Source organism: Asterias amurensis, chromosome 21, assembly GCF_032118995.1.
Source record: "Asterias amurensis chromosome 21, ASM3211899v1".
Lineage (NCBI taxonomy): Eukaryota > Metazoa > Echinodermata > Asteroidea > Forcipulatida > Asteriidae > Asterias > Asterias amurensis.
In genome coordinates this window covers 11,044,649-11,064,414 of record NC_092668.1, presented here as the reverse complement: position 1 = coordinate 11,064,414, position 19,766 = coordinate 11,044,649, and the positions used below count along the sequence as shown (strand labels likewise).

General features: G+C 37.8%; 1 protein-coding gene across 1 annotated transcript in view; it reads left to right on the top strand.

The window, feature by feature from the left end:
• Window positions 1-19,766, top strand: part of LOC139953325 (protein phosphatase 3 catalytic subunit alpha-like) — a 92,691-nt gene that overhangs the window by 67,481 nt on the left and 5,444 nt on the right. Inside the window, exons 8-12 of the mRNA XM_071952823.1 lie at window positions 4,922-5,016; window positions 6,126-6,251; window positions 7,201-7,275; window positions 10,874-10,897; window positions 16,386-16,424. Of these exons, the coding sequence (XP_071808924.1) occupies window positions 4,922-5,016; window positions 6,126-6,251; window positions 7,201-7,275; window positions 10,874-10,897; window positions 16,386-16,424 (359 nt within the window). The remainder of the gene's footprint in view (window positions 1-4,921; window positions 5,017-6,125; window positions 6,252-7,200; window positions 7,276-10,873; window positions 10,898-16,385; window positions 16,425-19,766) is intronic.

The window sequence follows — 19,766 nt, the reverse complement described above, 5'->3', positions numbered from 1 at the left end:
CTGTGTCTTGCAATGTCCTTTTCTTTTAATAGACTGCAGTTGAGTTGCATGCCTAATATTTTGTCAAGCTCCCTGACCACTCGGTACATTGTGATAGTCTTTAGTCTCACTTCCTGTGAAGGTACCAGACCGTTGATTCTTTAAGCCTTGATTAAGAATATCAGGAAGGTTGTTTTATTTGAGACGGATAAAAATATGTACTTGTTTTCAAGACAGAATGACGTAATACAATACGTCCAGGTCCAACTCTTTTATTTGTTAGTTTTCATTATAACCGGAGGGCGATGTGCTTGTGATGTCATCAGTGACTACATCATCATTACTATCAGCCTGAAGTGCTTTGTAACCAACAAAATTTGACATTCCAACAAACAAACAGATTCTTTTCAAACAGACCTCTCGTCACCCCTAAAGCGTACCTTTGACACAATAGCTATATGCTGCTGCTGAGGGACTGTATATCGTACAAGCGTTCGGCTCTCGATGCCAAATGTCAAATTTGTTCCTGACCACAGACAACATGTTGGTTATTTTTATCGGTAAATGTCAAATGACGAATAATTGAGTGTATTTTTCCCCGCCATACAAAGTACTTGAGTCAACCTCATCAGTTCATTGAAGGTGACAGAGTTCTACCCCCCCCAAGTATAACATGATGTTCCTAACTCAAAGCCCTCATGGTAAAAAACAACAACAAAAACATTTTTAAGAAAGAATTATTATCTTGGCTAAGACAGGGGAAACACAGAAATACAATTTAGATTAGAGAATTTTTCAATTCGTATTGTTGTTATTACCAAAAAAAAAAAAAAAATTCCATGAAGGTTGTCTTTATGTATTTGGAGAAAAAAGGAAGGGTTAATAACACTACGTAAGTGTTAGAGGCAGCGTTTACTTTTGGTATTTATTTGACAATTCGTCGATTTCACCAAACTCTTCCTAACTTAGGATTAATCTTAGGACTTGGGACGGGTTCAGTTCCGTATCCAAATACGTAGGACGAATTGAACCCATCCTAAGTTAGGACGGGTTACCCGTCCTAACTCGAGTTAGGATAATTCCTAGCGTTTCGTGAAATCGGCCGCAGTATCCTCACTTGGTGTGTCACAACATGTTTGTGAAAACCAAATCTGTGAAATTTTTGGCTCAATTTGTCATATGAAAACAATTGAATAAAAAATAACCCACCCCCCTTTAGTATAGAATTGTGTGTTTTCAGATGCCCGAGGCAGGCTTATATGCATGAAGCCTTTCTCAGATTAATTTTTTTTGGGGGAAATCTATCTCTTTTTCTTAAACTGCTTTTCCCCAAAGGGTGTCATTCCTAACAATTTTTTTTAATAATATCAACAGCTCTCCAGTGTTTAACCAATTGAGTTTTGATGGTCATTTACTGTTGTAGTAATTACCATTTTTAAATCCTTCCCCTCTTAAAGAGTTGCCAACTCTCCCTGATTCTGCAGAAAGTTCCCTGAAAATAAATTAAAAAAAAAAATAAAACTGATTATGGAAATGTTTCCCCTATTATGTTGAATATCCCTGATCGTTGCACAAAAACTCTGCAAGACGCAAGTGTTGGCAAATATGTTTTTATGGGTCAGTAATGTATAATAATAATAATAAAAACTTAAAGGAACACGTTGCCTTGGATCGGACGAGTTGGTCAAAACAAAAGCGTTTGTAACCGTTTTTTATAAAATGCATATGGTTGGAAAGATGTTATAAAAGTAGAATACAATGATCCACACAGGTTTGTCTCGAAATTGCGTGGCTTTCCTTCTACTGTGCGAACTAACATGGTCGGCCATTTATGGGAGTCAAAATTTTGACCCCCATAAATGGCCGACGTGTTAGTCGACGAGGTAAAAGGAAAACCACGCAATTTCGAGGCATGTTTGTGTGGATCATTGTATTCTACTTTTACAACATCTTTCTACCCATATGCATTTTATAAAAAATGGTTACAAACGCTTTTCAAAGACCAACTCGACCGATCCAAGGCAACGTGTTCCTTTAAGGCAAATTTTCTATCAGCACTGAAATATCCTTTGTTGATTGTGAGGCAAAGAATGCTTTGTTCTTGTTCCACATTCTTGAGGATCAACCAAACACTCAATGGTCAACATATTTTTGTATCTATTCATTTTGATATTATTTATCTGTCAAACAAGGGAAGGATGATCAAATGTCACGTCCCAAAGAATGATGAAAGGAGCCTAGTTTTATTGTCAGTTTCTTCTTATTCCCACACAAAGTGGATTGTCTCTTTCCTTTGAAATGTCAGTTTCCTTTCAAACAAGTTTCCTTTGAAATCGTCTTTAATTCTCACCATGGTGTCCCCTCAGACAATGTATCACACAATATTTTATACATAATTTCTCAAACATTTGTGTGTGTGCAACATCATCAATTGTGCCCTTCAAAAAATAAAAATTGCAAAAATTCTAGTTCATTGAGAATCTTCCAATCAACATAGACCCAAATAAGATTAGTCTTGCCTTTTCATTTGCAACATCGCCGTAATCGAATAAGAAAAATCCCCACAAGAAAACAAAAACCCAGTTTTGTTTTTGAGTTTTTCTTTCAAAGCGGATAACAAAAATTGAAATGGGTCACAGAGGCTCGATGGAACATGAGCGTAACCGAATCAGACCAGCATAACAAAAACCTACTTTCCCTGCCGACATCTCTATTCAACATTGCCATGGGTAACAAATAGAAATATGTAAAAAAATCCCCCCTAAAAGCAGGCGGGGTGTGAGAGACAGGGGGGGGGGGGGTCCATCCCCGATATTGAACACCGTCGGGTCACTGCACTGCTTGACCCCAATGTAAAAGCCTGAAACTCTAAACCCAACCCACCGAACACCTTAATGTAATTAACACGACATGGCATTTCTACACCCCTCACACCTGAACTTGTTTCTCGGCGCTCGGCGGCCCGATCGCGTTACACCTCCTCATTCTACCGTCTGCATTATATTTGAAAAGAAGCTGTCATGACAGGATGCACTATTCTCGCCCTACACTTTTTGGCTTATTAATAGTACCAACAGAAGTAGACATAGGTTTTTGGATGGGGGGGGGGGGGGGGGGAAGGTAGAGAGAATGAAAACCACTCCCATACGGCTATTGTGCGGGTGTAAATCAGACACGACACTGTAAGGTTTTTCTGCCTTCTTCTATCCCAGAGGCATCCTCGTAGAAACACTCCTTTAGTCACTTTTTAAAATGACTCGGGGTGGAAGCATCACGCCGCCTCCTTAAGTTACGGGGAGGTTTTTCGTAGAAGTCTTGTTTTTAATATCAAATAGTTGTTTATTGACATGCGCCGAATGCGTGTTATTGTATTGTCAGAGGAATTTCCATTTTGTTTGTCTTGTTTTGACTTGTTAGTTGATGCCATATTGGGTTTATGAAAATAATCATGTATGAAAATATAGTGCACGGAAATATGTAATGAGGGGGCTTCGGCTGAAGTTACACAAACATATCATTATTATGTATGATAACACTGAATAGCGGATGTAGGGATTAAAGATTGAACAGGTTTAATAAAGTGTAAGTGCTGCTTCAACGGATGTCATAAAATAGTCATACCATTTGTTCCGATCATTCGTTGTATTATGTATGTCAATAGAGTTGCCATTCAAACCACTTGTGGGCCTGGTTTCATAGAGCTGCTTAAGCAAAATCATTGCTTTACAATTCTTTGCTTAGCAGAATGGGCAGGGTACCAGTTACAAACTGAACATGTGACTTGGTAGTTTGGTTGGTAACCTTATTCTGGTAAGCATAATTTTGTTGTACTTGGCCACTGTAACTGCTTAGCTTGTGTTAACAAGTTTATTTCCAACTGGGTTATTTGTAACAAAATGGTCATCCCGCAGCCCTCACTCTAGAACCAAGGCCCAATTTCGTAGAGCTGATTTTAAAAGCACAAAAAGTACCTAAGTACAACAAAACTATGCTTACCAGAATAAGGTTACCAGCCAAACTGCTATGTCACATGTACAACTTACAACTGGTATCCTGCTGATTTCGGCTAAACAGAAAATACTTGAAAGCAATATTTTCTGCTTAAACATGGAGCCCAGGATCCCTCCTATAAAAGTTGAGTCACTGCAGGGGACCAGTCTAGTGCTAGCAAGGCCATGAAGTGTTGAGTCACTACTATTGGGGCACCGGTTTAGGGGGGGTTAGCTCTGCAGTAGTATTCACTTTGTGGTGATGTCATTATTTGTATCCATGGTCCCTGTGTGTAGACAGTGTGTGGATGCGGCCTCGGCTCAAGCTGTGTCAATTGAAACAACACCCCATCAGGATTCGGGGGACTGCTATCGTATTACTTGTTAGAATAGGGCCAAGTGGACTGGAGATAAAGGGGCTTTGCATTGGGGGTTCAGTGATGGGTTGATTTGCACAGGGTGATACTTCATGGAGGCACTGGAGGCAATTACCCCCATGCCCCATTGCCGTGGTGCCATTGAAATGCTCTTGCAGAAATTTACTATTTCCTCATAGGGTGCCCTTACCCTTAAGTTCAATAGTAGGTTGATGTGCACAGGGTGATCCTTCACAGGGGCAATGGGAATGATGATTACCTCCATGCCCCATTGCCTTGGTGCCCTTAAAATGCTCCAGTTAAAATGTACTCATAGGGTGCTCTTTACCGAGGAGAAAATGCCTTGGTGCCCTTGCCCTTTCAAAAACGAAGTATACAGGCGTGTTGGGTTAATAGGGTAGCTAGTGGGTTTGGATTGTTTCAGGGTGGGGTTGGGTGTAGTGGGTATTTTTTTACGGAGGAATGTTTTGAGATGGTGGGCTCGATATTACTTGAATTTGTTTTTTGGATTTCATTCCCCCCAAAACTTTGTGTAATAAGCTTGACTGGAACCCTGTATCCTTTGTATCTCTGCAGGTATCGTATGTACAAGAAGAGCCAAGCAACAGGCTTCCCTGTTCTTATCACCCTCTTCTCGGCACCCAACTACTTGGATGTTTACAACAACAAAGGTACGGGATACTTTTTATTCCTTTTCTGATTAAGACCGCTTTATTTGATGGAGGAAAATATCAGCCTTGCTACCAAGGGCAGCACAGGCGGAATCAATGCCTCTTGTCACTAGCCCCTTATACGGGTGTGCAGAAGGACATGGAAGATGATTCTGACAAGGTACTACTTTGCACGCACTCTTGTTAAGAAAATTTGTCAGGGCGTGCTCGTGCTTGTAGGAGGCTTTGTAGGCATGTCAAAATGCAATACTTGTAGTTTGATGTGATTCCATTTATGTTACACGGTCACCCTAAACTGCATACAGTCAAGACATGTCAAAAGATCAAAGTAGAGTAGAGGGGACTTATTTGCTCTTTAACTTGATGCCTATTTTACATGCTACACTACTTCAGAGCACACGTAGAGTGGATTGGCCACAGGTCTAATTAAAACGTGCCATATACTGGCGCATTTTAATTAACCAACAGCGCGTGCTTGAGAATAAAATGCGGCGGCGAGATCAATCACCCCTGGGAACGAGGTTGGGAAATGACCATTTCCCACCCTACATGACTGAAAGCTCATTGTTTGTTTGTTTGTTTGCTCTGTTGCCAATTGGTCATCAAAGTTGCAAGAACAGAATAAAAGAAGAAAAACAAATCCACTTTTACTTAGGTCTAAGACAGTCAAGAACTGACCATGAAAATAATTAATGAACATAAAATGAAGGCCTGAAGTCTGTCTTTCTCAAAGTTTTGATATTTCAAAATCTCTCATAGTGATACAATTTAGGTAAACTTTTGATCACAACGCTGAAAATTGTTTTCATACCTGAAATTTTTGACCGACACTTCGGTCTTCATCAGCAGGATGACACGGATGTTGAACCCCTGACCTTGCGGCCATGTGATCCCAAGACTGCGTCACAGACTCCTGCGAGTTTGTACACCCCCCCCCCCCCATCTCGGTTGATGGAGGGTTTCACTTCTCTTTCACTTCCGTTTTGAAGTATCCTGCGTCTATGTCTATAATAGTTGCTTCTCATACTGATCATAAGCTCTCCGTTGCTCTGACATTCTGTTTGAAACCATTCTGTAAACATTATTTCTCATGTTCAATTTATTTATAGCTGCCGTGCTGAAATATGAAAACAATGTGATGAACATCCGACAGTTCAACTGCTCACCTCACCCGTACTGGCTACCTAACTTCATGGATGTGTTCACATGGTCCTTGCCATTTGTCGGAGAGAAGGGTAAGGAAGGGGAGTGCTGTTGTAAAATGATATCCTGAGAGTTTGATTTGATTTATTGGTGGCTATTTTTATATCTATGGGATGTTTATAATATTATCAGTAGTAATTGCCGAGCCGTTAAGAGCACCGAATTCAAACTCTGGTGTTTCTGATCAGCAGAGTGTGGTTTCGAATCCCCAGCCGTGACACTTGAGTGCTTAAGCAAGACACTTAACCATTGCTTCGTCCTTCGGATGGGACGTAAAGCCGTTGGTCCCATGTGTTGTGTAACGCATGTAAAAGAACCCAGTCATGCCAGTGTGCACTTATCGATAAGAGAAGGGGTTCGCCGCGGTGTTCCTGGCTGTTGCTGCTGAATACGCTGTAGCACCTTATAAACCTTTATGTGAGGTGCTAAATAATAGGGTCTCTTAATTCATCACTTCAATAGCCTATCTTTCTGAAAGTTTGTATATATTCTCAGCGCCTTGAGTACCTTGTTTGGTAGATACGTGCGCTATATAAGACTTTGATATTATTATTATTGTTATTATTAGTTGCTTCTTTAGTTGCGCACAATTCCGTCACACAGTGACGCCCAAGATGCCCAATAATAGGGAAAATCAAAAGAGCAGAAAAAAGGGAAAACAAGCAAACTTGGATTAGAATGTGTACAAAGAGGTTTGAGTAAGTGTTCGAATGACCTAGATTATGAGACTTGAGGTAGAGCAAAAGGAAGGTCTGAATCTTTGTTTTTTTAACTGCCGACTTTGTTTAAAAGTTACGACAATTTTTCAAAACGATTAACTAATAAAACTTTCCAACTTTAAGGGGCAATATCTAAACAATTCCAAAACTTAGTTAGGGTAGACAGCAAACTGTGTGACTCAGCCATGCCGCTGCTATCGACTAAAACAACCCTTGTCATTCCTTTTTCTCTTAAACCATGCCTAATGTTTTCCCTTCTTAGTTACGGAGATGCTTGTGAACATCTTAAACATCTGCTCCGACGACGATCAAGACGACGCAGAAGAGTCACTGGAAGGTGAGATTAAACGACCCTCAATCGCTTCCCAATACCTGCATTCTTGTGCTTCACTACCCAATTCCTACTGTTGTAGTCACTTCCCCTACCCTTTTTGGGACACTCTAGACATTGGGCTAAAAGCATCAGACTCCTTCAAGTCTCTTTTCTTGTCGCTGGCTCATCAAACATGAAAAACATCTGTGATTTATTTCTTTTTGTCCTTTTCAAATCTGCTCTTCAGGACAAGGCTTAGTAGCCAGTATTTGGTTAAAGTTGTGTCCAAATTTGCTTGGAATTTAAAAACTGGGAATCCAAATGGTTCACTTAACATACATTTACTGCGTATGTAAATGACAGTTAAAACAGGGTGTCCAAATTTAAAACAGGTTTCCAAAAGACACCCAGACACCAGTCTGGTTAACACTATGCTTCAGGAGCATCACAGAGAACAAGAATCCATAAGTAATGAAACAAAGTGAATTGTAAACCAATCCGCAATATTCAGAGAAAATGCGGGACTGGAGTGTTCCTGAACCCCCCCCCACCCCCCACCCTTCCTCACACCCAGCCATGTGAACTTTATAAAGTTATGTATTGATTTGTCCCTCTGTCTAAACCAAGTCTGTCGCCCTATGTATTACCCTTACTGCTCTCTCGAGGTCCAAGTGTTTTTGGCCTTCAATGTGCCCGCAGGTTGTAGTTTGGAAAAGATTGTGAGTGAGAAAATGTGATACTGCAGTGTTAAACGTAGGCTTGCATGATTTTATGGCCTGACTTCACAAAGCTTCTGACAAGGAACAGGTGTTTAGCAATTGTTAGGGCGTACTAGTCACAGCCATTGTATAAAGTGGCATTTTAACTGGTTATCAGCTTTGATGTAAGTAGATTTTCTTTCTGAGCAGTTTTGTGAAGTTGGGCCATTCACTGTACCACCCTACTGGGGCGATGTCCATAGGGACACTGCTTATGCACAGTGTAACCGATAGCAAAGTATTTGCGGTTCCAGCTGTAGTCTGGTTCCAGCTAATGTCCAGTTCCAGTTATAGTCTAGTTCCAACTGCAGTCTGATTCTAGCTATACATTGCAACTGTCTGCTTCCAGCATTGTTACGGTTCCAGCTACATTCTGGTTCTGACTGTAGTCTGGTTCCTCTATAGTCTGGTTCCCCACCTGTAAGATTTTATTTTGCAGGCATTTGTTTGTAAATCAATCTTAGATCTTAGATGTGTGTCCCTTCAATGTGTTTTAATTTATCCCCTGCACTTGAATTTCTTACTTTTAAGAAACAGTTGAGTGGCTAATAGTACAAAAGGAGACTAGTTGTGGTATATGACAGAAATTGACAGTCTATCATAGGTCTCAAACTAGAAAGTAATTTTTGTGGACCTTTATCGGATCCCTTAACTAGGAATTTGAATTAAGAAAAGAAACAAACTCCCAAACAAAGCTATCACTATCAAATCATGACTTAGTGTCTGGAACCTTGTTCTTGATGTCATTTTGTGGAGGGCCCTGTATGAGGAAAGCCTAAGTAATTTTGGAACTTAACAACAACAAAAACCACAGTTGTTAGTTCTAGTCCTACAATGTTTATAACTTTACTAAATTTCTTTGAAGTATTCAGTGTATCAAAACAAATCTACAACGAATAAAAGGTTTCTAGACTGAAAAAAAGATTTTACAAAAGTTTTAGTGTTGGCAATTTCCCAAGCATAGGTGCAACACATGGTTGTTTGGCACATGCAGTTATTTGTGAACTGTTTCACTCAGGTTTGAAAGGTTTCCAATTGTACTCAAAATGTCACATTTAGAATGTGTTTTTACTTTCAGTTGTTTTTCTAAATATTTAGAAGGGGGCTTCTTGTCTGGGGGGGGGGGGGGCGGGGCCTTACTCTGTCTAATTTTTTCCTTCTGCACAAGTCCAACTATCCCCATCTATGTAATGTGTAGTTCGCTGCAGAGCAATTTTACTTTCAGTTTATTTTATTTCTTTACTTTGTTTATGAAAGATATTTTTGAATTGCCTAATTGTGACCCAAGAACCTCACTGCCACCCTCGTCTGACCCTCCTTCTACCTCCAATGTAAACCTACTCTACTTCTCTAGGTTACTCTACTTTGTGATTGTGCGTCAAGACGTGCACTGTAGACAAGCTCAGTGTAAAACCTGCAAAACGCATGATCGTGAGAGAGTACTAGTACAAGCCAAGCAAAGCAAAGCGCTACCTCTAAGCACTCCATACCCCAGCCTCGCTACCATGGGCAGCGCATTGATCGATACCTCTCGTCACTCACCCCTGGGAGGGATGTACTGGGAAACAATGCTGATTGGCTGAGAAAATTGGTTATACATAAGATGTCAAGTGCGTGCGCACGTAGTTCTAAGATATTTGTATGTTGATCACGGATGCGTTTTTTTAATGATACGAACACGTTTTTTAAAAACAAAAACAAAATGTTTTTTAAGACGAACGACATGCATGCACGCGTAGAAAACATTGAATAATGAGTATGTACGCTCATTTATGGCTCATTTAAATGTGCTAGCATAAAGCACATTTAAATTTGACAATTCCAGGGGTTATGATCGAGCAAAGCATTCTGGAGAAAAATGGCGCAGTGAGAGTGATCACCCATGGGAGTGAGTTTATCCCTACCCTTCCCAAACCCAAACAACCCTAACCCTACCCCACCTCAACCCACACACTCCAACCCCAACAAAACGCTAAAATATATTGTGATAAATACTGTAACACAGCCAATGTCTTGTATATTACACAGCCATATTCGTACGTAGTAAGTCATTGGTTTAATGACATGTTCACATTTGTTTATTGTTCGAACCAATTATGGTGTTTGTTGTTTAATGAAACTCACATTCCTAATTCTTCTTTCTTAAACCGAGAAAAGGTACGATATTAGTATTTATTAAATTCCAACCGCACAAAGTTTCACATGACGATATGATACCATCATCTCATCTTGAATACTGAAGACCAGAGAGACATGGGTATGCTCTCCCACCTTTCCCATCTCAGTTGAATAGACAGACCCCTTGCATATGGCGTCACATTCTCAACACCAAAAACAACATCACTGAGGTCAAAAAACACCCTCACTTAGGATGTAAATCATTGGGTGCGTTCATTTAGCTTCCCTGGGTCAACCCCGATGTGTAGCGGGATTTTTTTCCAGGACGATTGTGGGTAGTTATCTGCACACGTTCGTCCTGGAAAAAGAAAACACCACACACCGGGGTAGACCCAGGGAAGCTAAACGAACGCACCCATTGTTGATGGAGGTTCTTTGTGCTTCAAAACGTTTGTGTGACTTCGGTGTATGCATGGGGTCCATTAGGGTTTTTTTTCAGGGTGGGTAGTTTTTAAACCAAGTAATCTGCAGAATTCAGCATCTGTGTTTCATTAAGAAACAAACGACAACAAAAAACTGGGTTCAATTTACTGTGTCAAAAGTTTTATACTTGCACCTTCCCCTGCAAATTTGCATGACCCTCCCTTGATTAATAAAAAAATAAAATAAAAACCCCTTGTATGTTTACAACCTTAATCTTACCATGTACCTACTTGGTCTACCCGACCCATAATTCCCTACCTCAGGTCGTCAAGAGGATGCAGATCAGGGTAAGTCGATCACAATTCTAGTTGTGGTTACCATAGTTACGCCAGAATTCAGGCAGTCCTGACTGGGATGTCCTCCATGTAATCTGATTACGTCACACACTTACACACCCCAACCACGTTAGCTTTAGCTTTCAACTCCACAAACGTCTTGTCGTTTCATTTTTTTTAGAAGTTTTTTCTTTCTTTCGTCTAGTTTGTAAACCCATAGTCACAAATCCTCTGTGTTTATTTTTCTGTGTGAAAAGTAGGAGTGGAACTGACGATCTTAGATTATCAGTTGTCACCTCAATGTGTTCTCAGGGGTTATTCAGAATAGTCAATGTTAAAAAATTTGGATTTTATTTCAAAATTGTTTTAAGACGCACACCCACCCACACCCAACATTTTGATTTAAAGACAGTGGACACTATTGGTAATTGTCAAAGACTACCTTTCACAGTTGGTGTATCTCAACACATGCATAAAATAACAAACCTGTGAAAATTTTAGCTTAATCAGTCGTCGAAGTTGCCAGATAATAATGAAAGAAAAAAACACACTTGTTACACGAAATTGTGTGCTTTTAGATGCTTGATTTCGAGACCTCAAATTCTAAATCTGAGGTCTTGAAATCAAATTCGTGGAACACTACTTCTTTCTCGAAAACTACATTACTTCAGAGGGAGCCGTTTCTCACAATGTTTTATACTACCAACCTCTCCCCATTACTCGTTACCAAGTAAGGTTTTATGCTAATCAATATTTTGAGTAATTACCAATATTGTCCACTGCCTTTAAAAAAATCTTGATTGGGTTTATGAAATAATCTTTGCACAGAAAAGCAAAGTAATGTATCTCATAAACCAGATACTTTGGAGCAGATGAATCCAACGTAAGTAGTTATCAACCACTTTTCCTGTCTGAAATGAAAAAAACTTATGCTTTAGAATGAAATTGACAATCTTGGCCAACTGGGTGTTTTGCCTTCTTTTAGATTTTGTATATGAATATATAAATATAAATTTCTGTTCTTTTTGTCCCCCTTATTCTAAAAACTGAATATCGAGTATTAGCTATTTCTTTTGACCTACACCACCCACAATTTTAAGGGGAAAAAATAAACAAAAATACGAAACAAAAAATACAACAAATTTTTAATCATTTACAAGTCTGAATGGCCTCTTAGTCTAGAAGTTTCTGAAACACAAAGATAACCATTTTTTAAAGTCGACTGTTTAAAAAACAAAACTAGTTATCATAAGCAGTTACTCCCATCCATCACACAGCTCCATCTTTATTCCATTGACCGTGATTTTTGAGAACACAATTAATGATAACTTCATTTGATGATTTGATTTGGCAGCCAGCCTTCCTCCAGCTTGTTGAATTGACAAAATAATGATATCATTTGATGATATTTCTTTAACATCATTATGAATTTCCTGGAAACCATAATTTGGGTCAACCCAGCAAGGCCAGAGTAATACTCGCATAATTTTAAACATTCGAGCTGTTGTTAAAAACAACAACTTAAAAAAAAAAAAAACATTGTTTACAATGCTTTCTTAAATGGAAGGTTCACGTTTTTTAATCACTCTCAAAACTGAAAACTATTGTTTTAAGTCTACAGCAGCTTTTGAAGGTGTATATAAAGCATTTTGAGAAACCTCTCATTTCGAAGTAATATGCTTAATGTAAAGATGATAACAGTTTTTGGTGCCCCAGAATCTAAATCTGAGAAGTATCACTACAGTATTGCTTCTCATATTGTGTTTTCCTATTTTAGGAATTATTCTCCCTGCATGGATATTCGCTCTAGATATTTTTGAAAACCACCTTTTGAAATGAAAATTTCAAATGTTAATTTTATTGTGTCCATCTACATTGATACAGAATTAAAACAATTGCCAGGTTCAAAAAACCAAAGGTATTCTTTGCCCAACTTCCTTAAAGGAGGAACACCTTTCAGTGACACTGGTTGGTTCAAAAGACACTGTTAAGAATTAATATATTGTTTACAATTAAACAGGGCATACTCCCTTTAACGTGCCTTTCTCGGCCTTCACTGAGAGGACTCCTCACTCATTACATATGAAGCTGGAATTGGAATTATGCATTTTCGTTGACGCTGAATTTAAAGATTTGTGGCTGGGTTTGACGCTAGCGTTAATCCAACACCTTTTGAAATCTGCCGGACTGACAAAGACACCCCCACCCCTTCTCTGTCTATCTCATCTTATCACTGTTTAGCACTTCATTCATATTTGGACCACCTACATTTTCTTTCTCTAATACTGTCAAGACAAGCATTTCACTTTCACATCTCGGCTTTTAAAGGGGAAATCTCATCCATCTAAGTAGTCACTTAACCAAACAGATGAAACATTCAAACTTTCCCACTCAAATAACATGATATTTTATAATTGATTCAGTTTGTACTTTTCTGGTAAGGTAGTGGAAATTAATCTCATATAATTTAGGAATCTACAAATATTTGGTTTAATCCTTTTTTATTATTATTTTTTTTTTAACTTCAAATATTGAATTGGGTTAATCCGTCGGTTATGTATAATTTTTAGGCAATGAACAATTTACTACTTTCTTAGTTGACTAGAAAACCTTATAGGGTGCTTTGGGATTTCTGACATGTTTATGACAGGAACACGTTGCCTTGGATCGGTCGAGTTGGTCTTTGAAAAGCGTTTGTAACCGTTGGTTTTTACAGACCAACTCGTCCGATCCAAGGCAACGTGTTTCTTTAATTTTTACTGCTCAGTGTGCAAGCTTTGCGTGATTGTTCAGTCACAGAAATTACACATTTATTAAACTTGATTACATGTTCCCCCTTCAATAGATGTTGTTTTGGAATATATTAATTGACCCTTGTACTGTGTTGTTACCTGAGGTTTTAATGTGCATGAGCGTTAAAATCAGAGTGAGGCTATATGTCTGGCTACTACAAAGCAATGTGGCCCAGAGTGAGGCTGAAGGGTTAATCATGCAGTGAGATCAATTGAGGCTGCTACTAAAGCATTTAGTCTGGTAACTTTCATGGTAAGTTATAACCGTCCCATTGTACTACATGGGTACAGGGCGAAAAAAGAAGGCTTCACTATGCACAGATGGGATAGCATGGTTTAGTCCCCTGTGCATAGTAATGGTTTTAGCATCATCAAAGAGAAAGGGCCCAGACTATTTGTGACTTCCAGCCTCATTGTGATCCCATGACAGAGATTTTGGTTGATATAAACTGACGAAAATTTATGCAAAGCTTTAGCATCAGTGGAAAGTGAACTTTTCAAGCAATAAACATCCTGTAAGTTATGTCCAACCCTGTCTCCCAATAACCTTCATGTACACTTCTTCCTTGAGTAATGTGGTTATTATTCCGATATTTTGTGAGCCTACCTTAAAGTGTTTGGTGTGTTGGTATGACAGTGAGAATGAATGTGTGACGCCTCTGTGGAAAAATCTGCAGATTAAAGCGCTTACTTGTGTTTTAATATTCACAGTTTGTGTTTAGATTGTGTGTGGCTATGGTTTTACAGTTTAAAAGATGTGTTTGTGAATTTCGTACCAATGCAGACAAAGCATTTTAATTGGAAGTTGTGGCATAAATGCTACAAGAAATATGGTTTTCATAAACTAAAATCTGAATTCTGTTACAGTTTTGAAGAAACAAAATGTCAAAATTGTTGATTTAGATGAACAGAAACTGTATACCCCCCAGAAATTGAATGAAATTGTGTTATAAAACAACAATCAAAATTCACAGTTGATGCTGAAGTTATCATGGCAGCATAAAAAGGGCAATATTTAAAATGTGCTGTAAGGTTTTGAAGATCTTTGTGTAGTAACTAACTTGTTGTAGATCTTGCTTGTAGGCACCCATCTGATCAAGATGTTCATGAGAAGAATAATTTCAAAATAGTTTTTACTATTGTACAGTTCAGTTGAACTAATAATAGTTAACCTTTGTACTGTTCCTGTCATTTTTTCAAAGTAGGTTTGACACTTGCATAGTAGAGTACATTCAAATGAGGTTTGCTGAGACACCGTGTAATTAGCTCTCTCTCTATAAGCTGTTGTGGTTCTGTGAAGAACCGGTTGCTAAAATATTAACATTTCGATCGGTAGGCTCTGATCGTCATTAGGAGATGCTAAAAGACAGTGGACACTATTGGTAATTGTCAAAGACTAGTCTTCTCACTTGCTGTATCTCAACATATGCATAAAACAACAAACCTGTGAAAATTTCAGCTCAATCGATCATCAAAGTTGCGAGATATTAATGAAAGAAAACACACCCTTGTCACACGAAGTTGTGTGCTTTCTGATGCTTGATTTCGAGACCTCAAGTTCTAAATCTGAGGTCTCGAAATCAAATTCGTTAAAAATTACTTCTTTCTCAAAAACTAAGTTACTTCAGAGGGAGCCGTTTTCCCCAATGTTTTATACTATCAACCTCTCCCCATTACTTGTTACCAAAAAAAAAGGTTTTAAGCTAAAAACTATTTTGAGTAATTACCAATAGTGTCCACTGCCTTATGCTAAAGCAGCATACAGCAACAGAGTCCAGCATTCTCCTAAAAAAGATCAAAACGTTGATTTGATATCCATCAGTTTTTTTATAAACCACCACATCTTACGAGAGTTAAAAAACATGATTTTTCCGCAAACCTCACTTGAAGTTTTTTAAATTATTTTTTTATATATATTTTTATATAAGGAAGGGGCTGAAACTGTTCAACAATAGATTATTTTAAAAGGAAAGCAATATTTCTCAATGTGATTTGGAAATTTTGAATTACATTTAGTATACACAAAAAAAGTATGTATAAAAATAAGCAAAATCCTAAGGAAAAGCTCGGAAAGTAAAGGTTTAAAGCAAATTTTATAAAAAAGAACATTTTTCAATGTGAATTTTACATTCTGGTTCACAGTTATTTAAAAAAAAAAAGATTTAAAGAAAAGGGACAATTTAAGTTTCCTTTGTTGGAACTATTAAAGGAACACGTTGCCTTGGATCGGACGAGTTGGTCAAAACAAAAGCGTTTTTAACCGTTTTTTATATAATGCATATGGTTGAAAAGATGTTTTAAAAGTAGCATACAATGATCCACACAAGTTTGCCTCGAAATTGCATGGTTTTCCTTCTACTGTGCGAACTATCACCGTCGGCCATTTATGGGAGTCAAAATTTTGACCCCCATAAATGGCCGACGTGTTAGTCGACGAGGTAAAAGGAAAACCACGCAATTTCGAGGCATGTTTGTGTGGATCATTGTATTCTACTTTTACAACATCTTTCTACTCATATGCATTTTATAAAAAACGGTTACAAACGTTTTTCAAAGACCAACTCGACCGATCCAAGGCAACGTGTTCCTTTAATTCAATAGTCATTTGTTTTTGGAGAGTGTGCCAATTTGTATGTAGTTAGTAAGCATAATTGTATACACACGTATTCACCAAGTACGCACATATGCACCTTCTATCACGCAAACAGCTGCCCATTCACGCAATGCTTCGACCCCAACAACAACCGGTAAGTCACTCACTTGCTGAATGAATGCTTGACCCCTGTTGACCCAATGACCCACCAATTTTAACCCCAACCCATCCTGGTTTGACCTTGTGGATAAAAATAAAATAAAAAGCCCAACACAAATTGCGGAATAACCCCCCCCCCCCCAAAAAAAAAGAAAAAGAAAATCGCCAAAAATTAGAGCATCACTTTAAGGAAAAAATTATTTTATATATTTTGCGAAGCTTACCTTCAGGTTAGAAAAAAGCATTTTTGTTTGAAAAAAATATATAATGATTTTGATTTGACTTAATCCGTCAAAGTAAATATTTTCATCAATTTGTAGTCTAAAATAAATATGTGATTTGGGAAATTTTAAAGAGAAATGAGACTCGCCCAGCCTGATTAAAAAAAATTCATTGCTCACTTTGTTCTTTTTTTTCTTCAAAATTACAAAATCTAGGAGACTACCTGTTGAATTCAATCAATTAAATGAAAAGAAAAAAATATTGACTACAATATTCATTACCAGATTATTATTAGTTTTCTTTGAAACCCGCAATAGTTGTTGGTGCTTGCCCCATTAGTGTTTAGCCCTTGGTGTGTCTTTAAACAGGTTTTCCACATGCTTTTCCGCACGCTCTTTCATAAAGCAGTTTTTTAGCAACATGCACAAAAATTACAGCAAAAGCTTGCATCACTTTGAGTGCAACATTTACATTTTAATGAGTTTCTTATCAGTTTTTATGACAAATTGTTTAACAGTGTGAAAGTTTTTACTAATATCTTTTTGCATCATTTAAATTTTATCTTTCAAATTCAATCTTTTTGTTTTGATTGTTACAAATTTTTAATTAGTTTATTAACGTGTTTACAGAAAGTACTTTTTTATATCCAAGACTTTTATTTATTTTATTGGTTTAGAGAAAGAAATTTGAAATGATTGTTTTGGTTTGTTTGACTTTGATTCTAACTGGCTAACGACGCAATGAACAAATTTAATATAGAGTTTTGGAACACATTGGTTGCGCCAAATTTTCCTGAGTTCTTGATTTATTTTTATAGTTACGATGCTTTTAGATCTGCTGTCTTTTGAAGATGTCTTGGTATTTAGTAGTTTAGGATGAGGGTGATACCTGATTTTATTTAAAATGTAGATTCTTCTTTCCATTTGGAACTCGTGCATGATCCCAGTTTGGTAAGAACCTGAGAGAACGCTGGGAGTCTTTTCCTTGGTGGCGTTTCAACTTTCACGGCCAAGGGTGTTGCACTCAAGCTCTGATGTTTCTGATCAGCAGAGTGTGGGTTCAAGTTCAATGTTCACTCTCGAATATTGAGACAGATTTTACGTAAAGACCACAGTGTTCTCTCGGCTCTAGATCTGTGAGGCTTCCTAGACAGCTCCCTCGTGTGACCATTTGAAGTGTGTGATGACCGAAAAAGTTCTCATTGGCTGATTCTGGGTTTGTGATTAGTGGTTGGGTGTAATGTATGTGTGTCTCGAACCCCTTGCTCTTACAAATGCAGAAACGTGATAGCTTTTGGAAATGGTGTTGTTCATTTTGGCTGCAACGGCAGTTTTAAAGCAAAGCAAGTAAGCTTACTTCTGCTTGACTTTTGACTGCACCAACAAAGGCAAAAAATGGTTATAGCTGCAAAACAGAAAAGAAAATATGAACTTTAGAAAATAAACAACAGGAAAATTTGTCAATAACTGTTGAACAACTGCTGTATCTGATAACCCGTTTGAAGGAAGTTAAACTATTGGCAATGAAAACTAATGGTTAGAAGAGGTACTGCAGCTTTCGATAGTATAAAGCATTTTGAGAAAGACTTCACTTTGAAGTAATTTGGTTATGTAGTTTTTTGTCCCCCGAATTTTAATCTGAGCTGCGTAACTGACAGTAACGATTCTTAGATTGTTTACTCCTAGCTGGGATTATTCTTCCTGCGTGAGTATTATTCACTCTTGACTTATGGTGAAAACTCAAAAACGCAACTACCTGTTTAAATGATCATAAGTTTGCTTAATCAAAACAATCAAATGGTTCAAAAACCAAAGGTATACTTTGAGGCAAAGTCAGTTTGATGTACTAAGCCGTCATATAAGATGTTCATTTTTGTGAGTAGTTGAGCATAAGTTGACAACATTTTTGTTGCCTTTGCTATTCCCGTGGTAAGAGGTTAATGCATGAATTATTAGAGAATATGAATTGGTGAGTGAATTTAAGTTCTAGACATCTCAGGATTTTGTTTATTTTGTAAGTAACTTAAGAAGTATCGAGGAATGGTGAGCCCAAAGAAGTTTAGGTTTGATTTGCTCAATTTTTGTATTGTTTGGAAAGAATTGTAAACATTTTGTTAATTTGGTTTATTTGGTTCACTTATAAACAGCTGGCACTTTTTTCCGGGTTTAACTCCCGAATGATGGTTTGCCCGATATATATATAATTTTCATATTTCGTTTGAGATTTTTACAAGTAAATTAATTAACCAGTTTGATTTTGTGATGAACCTAATGGATTCATGAATATTCATTGATCATTATTAACAACTAACCAATCATCATGTTTGCACATCCTAAGCCGGCCAATCATTTCAATCAAAACTCACCCCTTGAGCAGACAACATTGTTCCAATTATATAGTTCGTTTTGTTGATGTTCAAATTCAAATCTGTCTTGCAAAATTTTTTTTTTGCAAAAAGACAAATCAATGTTGATAAATGGACAAGTGTAAAGGCCCGGTCCCACTGCAGCGATAACAAGAACGATAACGACGCAAAGATAACGCACTCTATTCGTTGAATGAGTGTGTGCGTATTCTGCGTGGAGCAATTTAACCAATAGAACGCGTTCTCTTTGCGTCGTGATCATTATCGTTCTCGGTGGGACCGGGCCTTAAGTTAGAATCTCCCAATAAAATATTCGTTCAGGAAAACCACAAGATATTCCTAATGATGGGATGCAGTCACAGAAAGAAAAATAAATTTAAGAAAGAAAAAAACAACCACTGCTTACGAAAAAATTCACTTTTTATACAGCTAAGATTGATCTCTTATAAGGTGAATACTCAACAAATTTAATAACCACAAAAACTTCCGCTTACTGGTGACAAGCACTGCAGCTGTTGATAGTTCAAAAGGATCTTATAGAAAAATTTCCCTTCAAAGTGATACGGTTTGATAATCTTTCACTGAAATCATTTTGAATCTGGGCTGTAATTTGATTCATATTAATCCTTTACCTTCACGTAGCAGATTTCAAGAAACTTTACGCCATAAACGTTGCGCAAGTGGACTTACGCAGTTGCGTAAAGTTTCTTGAAATCGGCCCCTGGTCTTTAAAGTTTTAACTGCTTTCAC